This window comes from Trachinotus anak, unplaced genomic scaffold (genome assembly GCF_046630095.1).
Source record: "Trachinotus anak isolate AG129_WGS33_773 ecotype Australia unplaced genomic scaffold, CSIRO_AGI_Tana_v1 ptg000005l, whole genome shotgun sequence".
Classification (NCBI taxonomy): Eukaryota; Metazoa; Chordata; class Actinopteri; order Carangiformes; family Carangidae; genus Trachinotus; species Trachinotus anak.
The window spans coordinates 20,367,916-20,382,691 of NW_027273856.1; the positions used below are offsets into that span (position 1 = coordinate 20,367,916).

General features: G+C 40.4%; 1 protein-coding gene across 5 annotated transcripts in view; it reads left to right on the forward strand.

Annotated features, from left to right (window-relative positions):
- evlb (Enah/Vasp-like b) overlaps positions 1-13,167 on the forward strand; it is a 43,984-nt gene extending 30,817 nt beyond the window's left edge. For 2 of the 5 annotated variants that reach the window (XM_071478828.1, XM_071478824.1), the window contains exons 3-13: positions 849-1,026; positions 6,773-6,839; positions 9,086-9,156; positions 9,334-9,581; positions 9,744-9,841; positions 10,053-10,092; positions 10,475-10,526; positions 10,885-10,942; positions 11,035-11,095; positions 11,278-11,335; positions 12,129-12,303. In XM_071478828.1, coding sequence (XP_071334929.1) covers positions 849-1,026; positions 6,773-6,839; positions 9,086-9,156; positions 9,334-9,581; positions 9,744-9,841; positions 10,053-10,092; positions 10,475-10,526; positions 10,885-10,942; positions 11,035-11,095; positions 11,278-11,335; positions 12,129-12,166 — 969 coding nt within the window. In that variant the 3' untranslated portion in view covers positions 12,167-12,303. Of the gene's footprint in view, positions 1-848; positions 1,027-6,772; positions 6,840-9,085; positions 9,157-9,333; positions 9,582-9,743; positions 9,842-10,052; positions 10,093-10,474; positions 10,527-10,884; positions 10,943-11,034; positions 11,096-11,277; positions 11,336-12,128 lie in introns of all 5 variants that reach the window. The other 3 variants (XM_071478827.1, XM_071478826.1, XM_071478825.1) reach the window with 3 other exon arrangements.
- Positions 13,168-14,776: the final 1,609 nt, after the last annotated feature.

Below are 14,776 nucleotides of genomic sequence, written 5' to 3' on the forward strand. Positions count from 1 at the left end.
TCACATGGCAGATATTCAGCTATTTACACCTGTATGGAGTGACCAGTGGCTCCATTAGTGCCTGTTTTTTTGCACCATTAAAAAACAAAAAATGTTGCAATGCATCATTTAATAAGCACCATATGCCTGGTAGTGATCTAAATGTACCACCGTCAGCCAGTTATTAAACACCGCTATAGCTGAAAGAAGTCTGGCGAGCAACAAAGTCCTCATAGGGAGGAGGTCAGGACACTCCCCAAGTAGACTGGAGTTTGACTCCTGTGTGAAATAAAAAGACTTTGTTGACTTATGATCTTGTTTTCTGTTTTTTTTTTTTCAAAAACTATTTGGTGACCTGATTATAGTAAACAAATATGTGTATATAAATTATAGTAAAATGACACATTTGTGAACATACACATAAAGTCCTCAGAAAAAAAAGAAAGTAAATATATTTTTGACATATTTTTTGTACATTCTCAAAAAGGATGCAGTTGCTTCAAAAAGCTGTTGAAAAACAAAACAAAAAACTGTTACATATAGTGGCTCTTAAAGTAAGCTACATAAAACCTGTGACAGGTGACAAATCCAAAGCTGTTCCAGCTGTTCTACCCGTGATTGCTGGGACAAAAATGTTTTGTTTTTCATCTTTACAGTGGGACTTATGACAAAACCCAAATCTTTAAATCCACACAAAAACACAGTGATTAATTCTTTCTCTCCCAGTAACACAATCAGAGAATAGCGATCATGTTTGCATTCATCCCCCCACCCTGCCGTCTGTAGAAGTGCGTCATCCTGCAGATAAAGAATGGATGTTTAAGATAAATGTTCCTCTCATCTGATCTCCCCTTCTTCCTCTCCCATAGGTGGTAATAAACTACTCCATAGTGAAGGGACTCAAGTACAACCAGGCCACGCCGACCTTCCACCAGTGGCGGGACGCCAGGCAGGTCTATGGCCTCAACTTCGCCAGCAAGGAGGAGGCCACCACCTTCTCCAACGCCATGCTCTTCGCCCTCAACGTCCTCAGCGCTCAGGATGGAGGTGTGTTCTCCCTCAGGCCATTTCACACATATTTCCAAGGAGCACATATGGAAAACTTCTTAGGAAGCCAATTATGGTCACTTTCCTTATTTGAGGAGGCACTCACACGCTCATTATTAGCTATTACCTACCTGACCCTTAGCGCCATCTCAACTCCCTTCAGGAGTATCAGATCAGCTCCTAGCACTCACACGGTCAATTCAAAAAGCAGACACATGGCAGAAACAGCTTGGGAAGTTTCATGTCAGCAGATAAAGTGCTATTTGGCTCAGGAGGACTAGTAGAAATGGCAACAAATTACTATAAGAGATGGTCGTCGGTGCAGCAGTTTATAAATGTAGCCAAATATGAATATGGAGCATATCAATAATGCAGTAAAAACTCTGAGAGCAGCAGGCCACTAATGGACGGATGATCATTTCCTCGGCTGGTGCTCAGTCAGACATCTTGTCTTACAGTGTGGCTAACAGTTCCTAACTCCCTCGTGCCATTATGAAATAAATCTATTTTTAATCGTCTGACACTGATAAAGTCTTTTCTCAGACCTTAAAGCAACTGAGGTTTACATTTTCCACACACAGTGTTTGTGGCATTGAAAGTGATCAGGAGAAGAGGTACCTGAGCTGCCTGCTGTTTGGACACGATGACTTACATATTTCAGTGATGTGCAGCTGACCACAGGCAGACAGAATGTTTTCTCATAGTCTGCAGGTGTTCAGGATTCAAACATCACGCCTCCAGACCTGATGATGATGATGAGGATTATGTGACAAGCCTGCCGATTTATAATGCGACATCAGTTACTGGGATTTTTTTGAAAACATAATCTGAATACAATCCTGTAATTTGAATGAAGGTCTGACTGCGGGGAGCGTCTTTGTTGAGAATCTTTGTTGCATTTCATCCCTTCATTTCCTGTCACCCCTCTACTGTCTCCTCTCAACCACACTCGTGAGTCTTAGAATATAGATCAGCTTCATTTTGACACCTAGTCCCCTCTACTGGGCACTTTGGAGGAGAAGTCATGATGCAGCCTCCTCAGCAAGTGATAACTGAATGCAGATGCTCACATACAGTGAAGCCACAGTAGAGCTTTTCTAGACTGATATTTTCTGCCATGAAGTGCAGTTAAAAATTGATAAAGGTGCACTGCAACCAACCTTTGACAAAAACACAGGTGTAACTATATAATGGCGGTATTGCAGTCTTAGAGCTGAGTGTGTGTGTGTGCATGAGTGTGTGCACACATATATATATGTTACAAAAAGGGAGAGACAGACTAAATATAAACTGGGGAGTGACAGAATTAGAGACGGAAAGACGGAGTGAGTATCACAGCTTGCCAGTCATTACTTCAGCAGCGGCAGCAGCAGCAGTGTGTCTCCCCCTGCAGTCCCCCTCAAGCCTCTTAATTAGAATGAGTCATTGAGAAGATCTCCCCCGGGTGCCGTGCTAGAGAGCAGATCTTTTCATCTGCCTAATAACACGGGACGGGGAACAAAGAGGCTCGAGTGACAGCAGCCAAACACAAGTGCACAAATACACAAGAGAAGGATACACACACTTGACAGATAGATAGGCTGATAGCCTCACTGTTACCAGCTCGCTACAATGCAGCAGTGACTCCAGCTGCATGAAGAGATACAATCTACGCACATAGGGGTATTTACACTGTGATACGCACCCACTGTAGAAAACACATGAATAGCAGCTTTCATGTTCGTGCATGTGTGTGAGAGAGACAGTTGGTTGGTGTGTGGTTTCCTAGACTAAGGCTATGGTTTCAGCACAGCTCCAACTGATTACATAAGACACATGTGCACCTTGTAAAGCAAAGATCAGGACTGTGTGTTTTTCTTTGCTCTCTAACAAGCAGGTGTCAGGACACCCTCTAGTGGTGAGGAGGTCACAACCTGACCTTTCATCCTCAGTACAGTGCTGAGATTGTGGGAGAAATAATCTGCAATAAATTCACACACCAGTGCAGTGTTTGGGATCATACTCGTGTTCTCATACTGGGTTAATCAGAAACACAATTCGTGTCACCGGTAAGCATGAAAAGGCCTTTTTGAATATGTCAACCTTGTAGATTCTACTCTTTTCTATTTGATGATGAGTAGATAAAGACAAAAATAAGACTTTCCTGGTCTGATGATTTTTTTAAAGTTAGTAATTGAGTAAATGTAATAAAAATGTCATTTCTGTTTTCTATTTCATATTAATCCATATTAAGTATTGGGTGATATTGAGGCCGTTGATTATGCTGAGTAAGACCTATATTTTGTGTTGAGTAAACGATTAACTGATTGATCAGAGAAACAGTTAATAGATTGAGATAGATTTGTGATGGAAACAGTAGTTGACATAAATGTCACCACATGGTCCATTTAGTAGAGGTTCTGGAGCTTTCTAACATGTCACACAGTCCTTCGCAGCAGGGGGAGTTGTCTTGGAAATGCAGATGTTGAAATTTCTGCAATTCTATTGTTGAACCTGGAATGAGACAAAAATCTACACATTAATAGAGAATAAGAATCATCTTCTGATTCAGACATATTCCCTGTTTAAGCTTAAAGTGCCCGACCTTTGGCTCTCCATTTTTTTCAGTGATATTTTTAATGTGATAGCTCTAAGGACAATCCACATACATGTGGATCACCTTGCTGTAATATTGTGTGTGTGTACTTTGCATGACGCTGCGCAGCCTACAGACAAACCCGACCTTTTGAAACATTAACCAGAGATGCTCGCTGCGCTGCTGCTGCCTGAAGGTGTGGATTACAAGAAGATGACAGATGATACTGTGGCTGGGTGGAGGAGGGGAGAAAGGCAGGTGAGGAGAGAGAGGTAGAGAGGGAGGTGATGGAGGGGGAGGAAGAGGAGGAGGAGGAAGGGCAGCTGAAGGCGAGCGATGGTCAGCAGGGAGTGGGTCTGTCAGTGTCTCTGTGTCTGCTACAGCCGGTTCCTCTTCTTCAGCATGTCATGTAGGTAGTAAAGCTGTGTGTGTGTGTCTGTGTCTGTATACCGCTGCATGACTATTACTTTTTTTTTACGTTTATGTGTGTTTGTGTGTGTGTGTGTGTGTGTGTGTGTGTGTGTGTTTGTGTCCATTCCTACAAGTGTGTGACTTACTGATTTGGCAGTTACTGCTGCCATCAGCTGGTGTAATTATTTTACACTACACAACCACTTAAAGCACTGCTGTTGATCTATTTGAGTAAATCTAAAAAATAATCCTTTTCCAAAGTTCCTGAACCACTTTTTAGAACTATTAGACATGATCTTTATGACTTTCAAAAGGCTAACAGGACAGAGTTTACATATACACATATACTGTCACTCCACAGTCTCTAAAGCTTCAAATGCTTAATATTTAAATGGAAATGGATTTGATTTCAAATCCATAGCTTAGGTAAAGGGGAAATTGCTAACTAAAAAAATCTGTAAATATGAATAGTTACTTTATTTACTGTTTTTGGACAAAATAAGCTTTTTGATGTTACCTTGAGCTTTATGACCTTGAGATGCCCATTCTCCATATTTTCTAGGCTCTCTCTGACCCTGTGTCTATTATATTAGTAATTAATTTCTTGGTCTCAACCAATAAAAATACACTGTTTTAAAATCTTTGGCTTAGTAACTAAGTAGCTAATACATGCCAAACACATAGGCCAACAGTGAATTGCAAGGGAACAGAGTAAAACATGATACCAGACTAATTTGGCAGGCAGACAGAACAGGATGATGTTTGACCTGATGGCAGAAATAACTAACGTCCACTACATTTTATCTGCCCTGTGGGTTTTAAGAAAGTCTGTTTAGAAGATACCAGAGCCCTGATTGGCCTTAAAGTGGTCGTAAAAAAACTGCCAGAAATTTTTGTAAAAGACACATTTGAGGCTGACCCATGTGTATAAAACTATCATTAATGCAAAAAAAACAGAACAAAACAAAGAGGTATGTAACCAGTATAGTGGACATGAAAATGTAATAAATACACGCACTAACATGAAACCTTCATGCAGTCTCATGCAGTAAGAAATTATCATTATTTGCAGCTCTGTGTACCACAAAAAATTATATTGAAACAAAGTTGTCATTCGTTTGCATGCCTGCAGTGACACATTGTGTTTGTGCTATTGTGTGTCTGTGTGTAGGATGAGGTATCTGATAGTAGGCATGAGTCAGGTCTTTTGTAGTTCTGTGTTATTTTTGGGTTTCTGTTACTTGATCAATGGCAGCCATTAGCACCATCGGCACGCCAGAGAGTCACTTCCATTAGAGATGTGAGCAGTGGAGAGTATCAGGCATTGACCCTGAAAAGGGCCTGACTGTGTCGAGCTGTAAAACTGTAATGTAAGGGACACCTTTCATTAGACAGGAGGGTAGAGGAAGCCAATTAAAATGAAATACATGAGTGTTTTTGTTTTGTTTTGCTCTGTGACAACAACTCACCATCAGCAATTAGCAGCAAAAAGATCATTAAGCAGCAAAATAAAAGTCTACAAGTTTTCGCCTTTGGTCCCATAACTTTAAAAAGGTTTAAGACTTCATCACATTTTTCGGTTCCCAAAAAAGGTTGATACCAAGGCACAAATGTGAGTGTAAATTCTGAGCCTTGTTCTGAAGCTGTGGTCACGAGGAACAATGAAGATTAAAAATTGTCCCAGGTAAGTTCAATGAAGTGAAAACGTTCACTGATTCACTCTGATTTGATCGAACTCCCCGAGCTCATGTTCTCTTGTCCTCATTGCGTCTTTAATTAATTACATTCCCTATCTGGCTCTCCATCTGCAGGTCTCACTTGTGGTGTTAAACAGATTGCATCACAAATGCCTTGTAGCTCATATCACATCATAAGCAAGAGGGGGAGATACTAGAGAGAGTCACATCTCTTTGATTATGAGCCTCCTGTGATTTCTGCACATCAATACACTGACTTCAGGTCTTTTAACACAAAATAATCTTAACTGGTTTTGGTGAAATCAGGAGGGACGATGTGTTTTTGCAATATTAGTATTTTTAAAAAATGTTACAGCTGTGTAACATTTTTAGAGTTGTGGTGGAAAAATGAGCAAAAATCTCCTCTGCCTGTGAACTTTGACCGCAGCAGACTTCATTCACCTGCTCTGTTCTTACTTTCCCTGACACTTAACTGACACTTAACCCACAAGCTGTGTGTCGGACAGTGGTTTTTTATCACTGAATAACACTCGAGGGTCTGTGGCTGATCTTTGTTTGTGTGTGTGTGCTCAGTTTGGCCTTTAGGTGAATTAAATATGTCAGAATAGACAGACGACGCTGTGTGTGCCTGTGTGTGTGAGATGGGTATATTGTTTCACACAGTGCTAAGAATTAAATGGAGCATCATGTATCCCAAACAGAGCATTGTGGGTAACAGGAGTAAACAGAGGAGCGGTGTGGCAGCAGGGCTAAGAACCTCTGTTTTATGTGCAGTAGCACTGGATTATATTCTGCTTGCCTTTGACAGTAAAAGTGGATGAATCAATTTACGTTCATTTACCTAGAGTGAGGGATTAATATGCTTTTCAGTCCACATTACTCATTACAGAAGAAAGAGGACATAATGATCAACTGCTGTTTAATTCCATGTCATTTGGTGGTTAATTGTCTTGACTGGCACTAATTTTAATTAACATTATAAAGCTCATAATGGATTATTGAGGCCAGCTTCACTTTATCTGTGTGTCCTCTCCTCTTTCTCTGCTTTCATTTGCATCTTTAGGTCCAGCTGTCCAGCGCCAAGTCCAGAATGGACCGACGTCAGATGAGATAGAAGCTCAGAGAGCAAGGTAAAATTTATTAACTGAGAACATACTGCTGACATGGTTAGGTTTTAAAGCCCTTGAAAAATTAGCGTCAAATGTGAAGCATTTCTTTGCAACATTAAACCTGCTTGGCGGCAGACACAAACACAACACTGATGTGATGAACATGATGGCCAACAGTTAAAAAAATAAATGAATAAAATAAAAATAAAATAAAACTGATTCTGATTCTGATTCTGATTCTGATTTATCACATTTGGATCAGGAGATTTGGATCAGCATCACCATTTATTTGAAGTCTTGCTTTTGTCCACCTGGAGAATGCAAGTCCAATATTCATCGTCCTTTTTCGCAAAATTTTATTCTCCACCAACACCTGCCTGATGTGAAATTGCCAAAACTGTTCTCACTGTGTTCGTGTAAGATCTCATCACCCATAACAGGAAGCTGGTTGAGACAATAGCTTTTCAGGGCCCCTTGAATAAGAGAGGAGTCCTGGAGGGAAGCAATGCAACAAAGCACAGGAGCACATTCAGACTGACACTCCAAAGACTGCGTTTCTAAAAAGATAAAAGGATTGTCTGCTATATTTAGAGCTGACATTTAATGTCTGCTTCCCAAAAGGGTTACTGTTGAGCCTTCTTGTATTTCAGTGCAGGTATGGTGGCTTGTTCAGGATATTTTACTGAATTATCTCCAAACCAGCGGCTGAACTTTAAGTGCACTCAGTCTGAATGGGTAGTGTGGTTAGGATTAGGGCAGAGCGTGCTGTCTGACAACCTGTCACATGGAGAAAATGTGAAGTGAGGTCGGCAAACATCTGCCCTTAGTGACTTTTGTTCCTGTTCTTTTTCATCCCTCTCCTCCCATGAGTGCCCTCTGTCGTCCTCACAGGACTAACTCCCATGGGTCAGATAAAGACAGTGAGCCTTAAGAACAACTCAAACACAAGAAGGTCCTCTCTCTGAATCATCGTTGCAGACTGAAGGAATCCAAAATAATGAATGAGTAGTATTTAAAATGAACCTTAAGGCAATTTCCATGGCTTACTATGCGGCCTGCATTTCTTCCACTGTGGCCACTATTCCTTTTTCCCCCTCAGAGACAGACTCAGGCACAACTAGGTCTTTGTTGCTGTTTTTAAACCTATTTCAGCGCAGCTTTGAATCATCCAAATACCAAATGCCAGGGCTTAAGAGAACAAATATGATGGGAGTTACGGCTCTATCTGATCCCATGTCTGCTAAACTGTACCTCTGGCACAAAGGATTACAGCTGTGATTGTGAGGGGAGATTGTGTGCTTATGGATGTGTGTTTCGGCATTGTGTGCTTGTGTGTGTGTGTGTGTGTGTCAGCGGACGCAAATTAATTTGACTGAGCTCTCTCCAGCGGTAGCCAGGCAGTATTGCTCAGCAGCTCTGCTCCTGCTGTGTGCGCTGCTGTCACGTCGTGGAGGTTGCTGGCTCAGCACTTCAACACACAGCTGGAAAATTCCACTTTCTCTCCATGAGCTGTCTCCTCTCTCTCTCTCTCTCCTGAGCCGTGACATACATATGTTTCTCACATCAAAGCCGGAGATGTGAGGAAAGACGAGCACGGTTCGGTGGGAGCAGTGAGGTGGAGAGGGGAGATGGACGGAGATGAAGGAGAGAGTGTGTTTGGACAGACGAGGAGAAAGACGTTTACTTCATGCTGTGCTGGTTGAAGGGAAACTGTGCGGCAATGTCAAAACATTATCCAAAATGTGTAGACACTGACCTCAAGTCATGTAAAGTCAACAAACTACACAAATCAAAGCTGGCTGCAGCACAGTGACAGAGGGAGAGAAAATCATCCCACCTGCCACAATTCAGATGCAACTTTGCACAAAACAGTGAAGCCATGGAAACTAAAGATGCTTTTGAAAAGCAACTTTCTGAAATAGTTTCACATCATTTCTGGGTATAAGTGTCCTAAACATGAAAGAGGTTTGTTGTTTGCAAAAGGACATTTGGGGACAACTGACCGCAAGACTTCTCCAATTTTCAACATTTTGAAAAACAATGTTTGGTCACAGCTGGTGCACACTTGGTCAGTTGATTTTTAGATTTGAAATCTTTTCAAATCACTCTGCTTTGGGCCTGCTGATGTTTGAGGTTTCCTCATGAGGACTTTTCTCTGGCTGCCACTGTGAACTCTTCCTTTAGGCCAGTAAAATGACAGGATCACAGATGAGACGTGACATTTGTGATGTTAAGTGACCAGCTGTGCTTCCTTCCTGTCCCTTTAGGCAGATGATGGAGCAGCAGCAGCAGCAGATGCAGGCACACATGGAGCGGGAGCGACGGTCCTCCAACTCAGGTGCTCACATGAAGAGCACAGGTCCACTGACATTTATATAGTGAAACTGTTTTCTCATTTACAATAAAAGCTGTTTTCATCATCATCTAAGTGCATCTGAACTCAAATACTCATGAGTGCAGGGACATATAAACCAACCTGACTGGGTTTTCTTCACACGTCACATTTTCCCTCCAGGTTCTCCTTTCCAAGGCCACCCTGCTGTGCTCTCCGTGGCCCCACCAGTAGTACCTCCCCCTATGAACATGGGTGGCCCTCCTCCCCCTCCACCACCGCCGGGACCTCCACCACCTTCAGCAGGTGCACCCCAACCTCCACTCCCGCCACCTCTTCCCATGGGTGGAGGGAGTCACGGGGATGAGCCCCCTGCACCCACGGGACTCGCCGCTATGATCGCTGGAGCCAAACTGCGCCGCGTTCAAAGAGTGAGACGCCGATTTATCTCTGTGGCTTTGATGTTTTGATGAAAATGCTCCAAGTCACTCAGGATATAAGTGGATTATTTCTACCAAACCTTACTGACATACTTGAAAAGTTTTCTATTTGTACATATCAGAAAGTAACAAGTAACTCTGGACTCTCCCCAGCCTGAGGACAGCTCTTCAGCCGCCAAAAACGATGCCAACCGAACGAGTGGAGGGAGCGGAGGGCTGATGGAGGAGATGAACGCTCTGTTGGCACGAAGGTCAGAGCAAAGAATTGAGAAAAACCATAAAAACCATTTTACATGGACATCATGCAGCAACATTCAACATTCATTGGTCATTAAAGTCTTTAATCAATGTGCGGTCCAGGAGTCATTTGTGATTATTATTACTACACTCATTAAAACTGTTGACAATCTTGGATTTAGATGAAATGCCTTGTTCTTATTTGAGGCTTCTTCTTCCCCCCAGAAGGAAAGCAGCGTCAGAGAAGCCCGAGGACAGCCAAAGTGTGAGTGACTGCAAAACAGTGATGGTTTGCAATTCATGAGGCTAGTGCTCACTGTCTGATTTACTGCAGTAATTAGGATGATGATTGAGGTAGGGACTGTGATGATGTTGGTTGTGATTAGATGAGCGTGATAATGATCACTGCTATTTTGTTATACCTTAATTTGAATTATTTGCCAAGTGATAACAACACAGAGGCAAAGTGATAAAAACACAGGTATAATGATTGCTGCAGCGAGGAGAAAAACAGTGCTGTTTTGAGCAGGGGGGATTCATAAATGCAAAATATCATGCCTGAAATAACAGTGTTCGTGATGAGGATGATAATAATAATAATAATTTTGATGGCAGTGATGCTTATTGATTCTTGTGTCTTTCTTTAGGACGACCCAAATTCTCCGTCACCCAGCACCCGGGGTGGACAGAACGCCACAGGTGGGGAAAACTAAGGACAGTAAACTATATTAAAACCATGCAAAGTGTTTTGTGTAATATACTTCAGGTGGTGTGGGTCTTCTATTGTCTCAGTGAAGTCAAACAATACAGTGAAGATGATCCTCCATGATACATTGCAATGAAATTATCATTAAGATAATTCAGGTCAGGCTTCCACATTATTGATTAGACACCAACAGCGGAGTCACAAATGAAAACCACCCCTGATGTAAATATGTATGCATATACGTACACATGTGCTTCCCCTTTGCAACCTGTCTAAATGTAGTCAGTCTGTCCCTCTCTCTGTCTAAGGTTGTCAGTAAATCCCATCTAACTGTGCTCCTTTGTGGTCTAGATGGTGCAAAGAAGCCGTGGGACCGAGCTAACTCTGCAGACAGGTCAATGGTTTCAAGGTGAGAGCTGGAGGCACCACAGCTCCTTGGACATGTCTGTGAAGTAGCACAACAGCAGTGAATCTAATGGAAAATGTTTGTTTATGATGCAGGGTACGACCCGTGGGGAGCGGCGGTGACACAGACTCATTAGACCTCGATAGAATGAAACAGGTAAAGAAAAAAAAACTAACTGAACTAACTGCTTGAAATACTGTTCTTGTTTTTATGTTCCACTTTGCTAAAGCTAATTTGCATAGGAAAAAAAACTGATACTGTACTTTTTTTAAAGTAAATAAAGAAATTTGTGTTGCATTATGAACTCATGTGTTATTCATTTGTTTGTGCTCCACCAGGAAATCTTGGAAGAGGTGTTCCGTGAATTGCACAAAGTAAAGGATGAAATCATTGATGGTATGTTTAATTTTCTCCAGAAACACTAAAGCGAGGTGATCAATCAACATTTAGAAAGCAATTTCTCTCCTAATCTACACTAATGAATGTTTAATTGGAAATCCATCCAGTGGGATGGGGAGACTTGGGTAGTTATGTGGAGTTGTGACCACTAGGTTGTACTAGAATTCCAGACAACTGAATGTTATAATTTCATCAAAGCCTGCAACACACAGACAAGCAGCAAAAACATGGGTAGACAGATGATGTATTAACACTCACAGATATGAACAATATAAATACCTTGACTTATTATACTGTTAGTCAATATTATTATTACCTGATTAGGTAAAAATGTGGAACAACTCACTTGAATATTTATGACATTGACAACCCAGAGTCATTTGTTCTACATTTTGAACAAATGAATGGATAATGTAATAATATTGTAATAAAAATTATAATAGATACAAAAAAATCTATAATAATTGATAAAGGTGATATTATAGTAACTGTAACAATGTATATATATATAACTGTAATGTATAGTTATATATAACATACTTATACATACTTATGCTTATGTATAACACATTTATATTACTTATAAATTATAAATTATGAATTATTATATAGCCAAATAAAATGTTTATTATATTCTCAATCAATGTGCTTTATAGGCTGGTTGTATGTTTTAAAATACATTTATTCCCAAAGCCATTAAATGTTCTTTACATTTTCTTTAACTTGTCACATCATCAGATGAACCTGTACAGTCAACCTAAATTTGTTCCTATGTTTTCTCTCGTTACAGCCATTAGACATGAACTCAGTCGAGTTAGCACGACATAATCTTTCAGAGCCCCTCCCCGACATGAACCACCTTTTCGATCCATTGCCCCTGCAGCAGCTGCTGTGGCCCTGAGGAGGAGGAGGAGGAGGAAGAGAGGTCAGGAACGAAGGCCCAAACTGTGACATCTACTCATCCTGTCCAGCTGTGGTGTTGAAGCGACGCAGCAACGTTGATCTAACACCTCAGACATGTCTGTGTAACGTTTGGTTTGTTTGTTTGGAGACAAAGATGTGAATGGGGCACACTCTCGCACTGATTACTCAGATTTCTTAACATTTCCCGTCTGTTTGTTCGCCCAGTTCGCCTCCTCTGTCCTTAAAAGAAAATGGATAATTTCATATTATTTTATTTGTTTTGCTTTTTTCACAGGTTTGTTTTTAAAGGTTTTTTTGTTTTTATTATTATTACTATCATTTTCATTATTATTACTATCATTTTTATGATTGTCAATGTAATGTTAATATGAGTAGTCGTAGTGTAGTGAGTACAATGGTAATAATGAGGAGATGATAATGAAAGTATGATAGTAACGATAACATTGGTAATTATTATTGCACATTATTTTATGTCAGCCTTTTGTATTTTATATTGGTTCTTTTCATTTTGTTTCATTTTAGATACACTTGCAAACACATCCATTTTTTTTTGTCTCATCATTTGACTTGGAACATTTTTTTAAAAAAAAGGTTTTGTATCCTTTTCGCCAACACAGCTATGTGTGGAACCATGGCAGAAAAAACAGGTTCAGACCTGAAACCAAGGGTGGAATAAACTTCTTTGGATATTGCAATCGTATAAACAAAAAAAGAAAAAAAAAAATTAAATAATACACCAGAGTATTTGTGATCATGTTGTTAATAAAATGTTTATTGGCTGCAAGGATATGGTGAAGTATTGTTCATTTTATTCTCTTCTTTTATGACAAAGTGCTTCCTGGTTTGACAAAAGAAAAAGAAACGCACTAAGTTTAAGATGAATTCAAATAAAACTGTGAACAATGTCTTGGATAAATGAGGCCATCTCATTTCTTTTGTGTTTGTTTAGTGCTATTTTGATGCCTGTCTGTGCTTTTGTCTGACTGCAATTTCTCTTCCCAGTTTTTTTTTTTTTTTTTTTTTAACACAAAAATCTGTTTTTACTGAATAGGTGCCATAAATTACAATGAGTGCAGCACAGAGAAGTGTGAAACATCTGAGCTGTTTCTGTGCAACCTTATTGTGTTATTAAAGTGTGGCACACAGTGTAAGATGCTGTCTTACTAAACTGCCCTGCAGGAGTATTTGCTAAATAGATGCAAAAGATAAACCCCAAAAATCTGTTCATGTAGTGCAGTTTCTATGCATTAGTTGATTTATTTACTGAGTATTAATTAATCCAAATTCTTTGTCATAGTTATCTGTAATTTCCTTATGATCAGCCATAGGTGTGCGGCATGTTCCTAAAACACTTCAGGCTTCACTGACAGTGAGAACAAGCTCCTGAGAAAATGTATTAGCCCACACAAAGCCCAGAAATGCCTTGATTTGATAGAAAAACAGAAAATAAGATTTGCAGTGTTGCTGTTGCTGTTGACAAATATTTGTAGGCCTATAATTCAAAGCGGGGTGATATTAAAAGCAGAATCCACACTGACTCAGAGACAGAGCAGAGAACTACTGCTGCACTGGTTTCAGCGCTTATGGCCACGCCCTAATCAGTGATGTCACAGCAGGTGTTTGCCATCAGCTGGCAATGGCAGAACAACTACTGTGGCATCACTGGCTGCAGTGTGCAGCAGGATTTTCTACTATGAGAGAGTCTGCATTGAATAACTCTTTACTTAGACAAAAAGAGTGGTATGCTCCTTCAAACGGGAAACAACATATGGGAAAACTTGAATGAATGAGTGGAGGAACAATACATACAGGGCATCAGGGGTCACTGAGAAGGTTGATGAGTATGAGAAAGTGTAAATCATGCTGTATGCTGTGGCTTTCACTGTCACCTGATCTGAACCCAAGTGAACAGCCAGGGGAGATTTTGGACTGACGAGTTAGACAGCGCTCCCCACCACCAAAACACAAACTGGGAATATCTTTTGGAAGAACATGTCCCATCTCTCCGGTGGAGCTCCACAGACCTGTCACATGTTGAGGTCACATAACTAATAATGAATGATAAAAATTGGAAGGAAAAAAAAAACATTTTTCTTTGGGAAAAATGTTTTACTTGGGGGAAAAATGTCTTTGGGAAAATGTTTTACAGTAGGTTGTTGTAAATGCTTGACAATCCAAAAAAAATCCAACCAGGATCAATAAACCAATGAATAAAAATGTAGATTTTTCCCCATGCAAGTTGAATACTCTGGTTTTGGGGCTGCTGGTTTTCTATTACATAATTTTGGACTCTGGTCACTTGTGATGGACATTTTGCTACAAAATCATTGTTCAAACATAATGTATCCACCAATAGTTACAGCCACTGGAACACATGTTCACTATTATTGTGTTATTTGCCCGTTAAATCGTTTTTAGGACAAAACACTAACTACACCTAAAGTGTGCAAAGTTTCACCCAAACACCCAGTGCCAGCAGCAACACTGTGATAGCTGGGTTTACCAAAGTCTCGC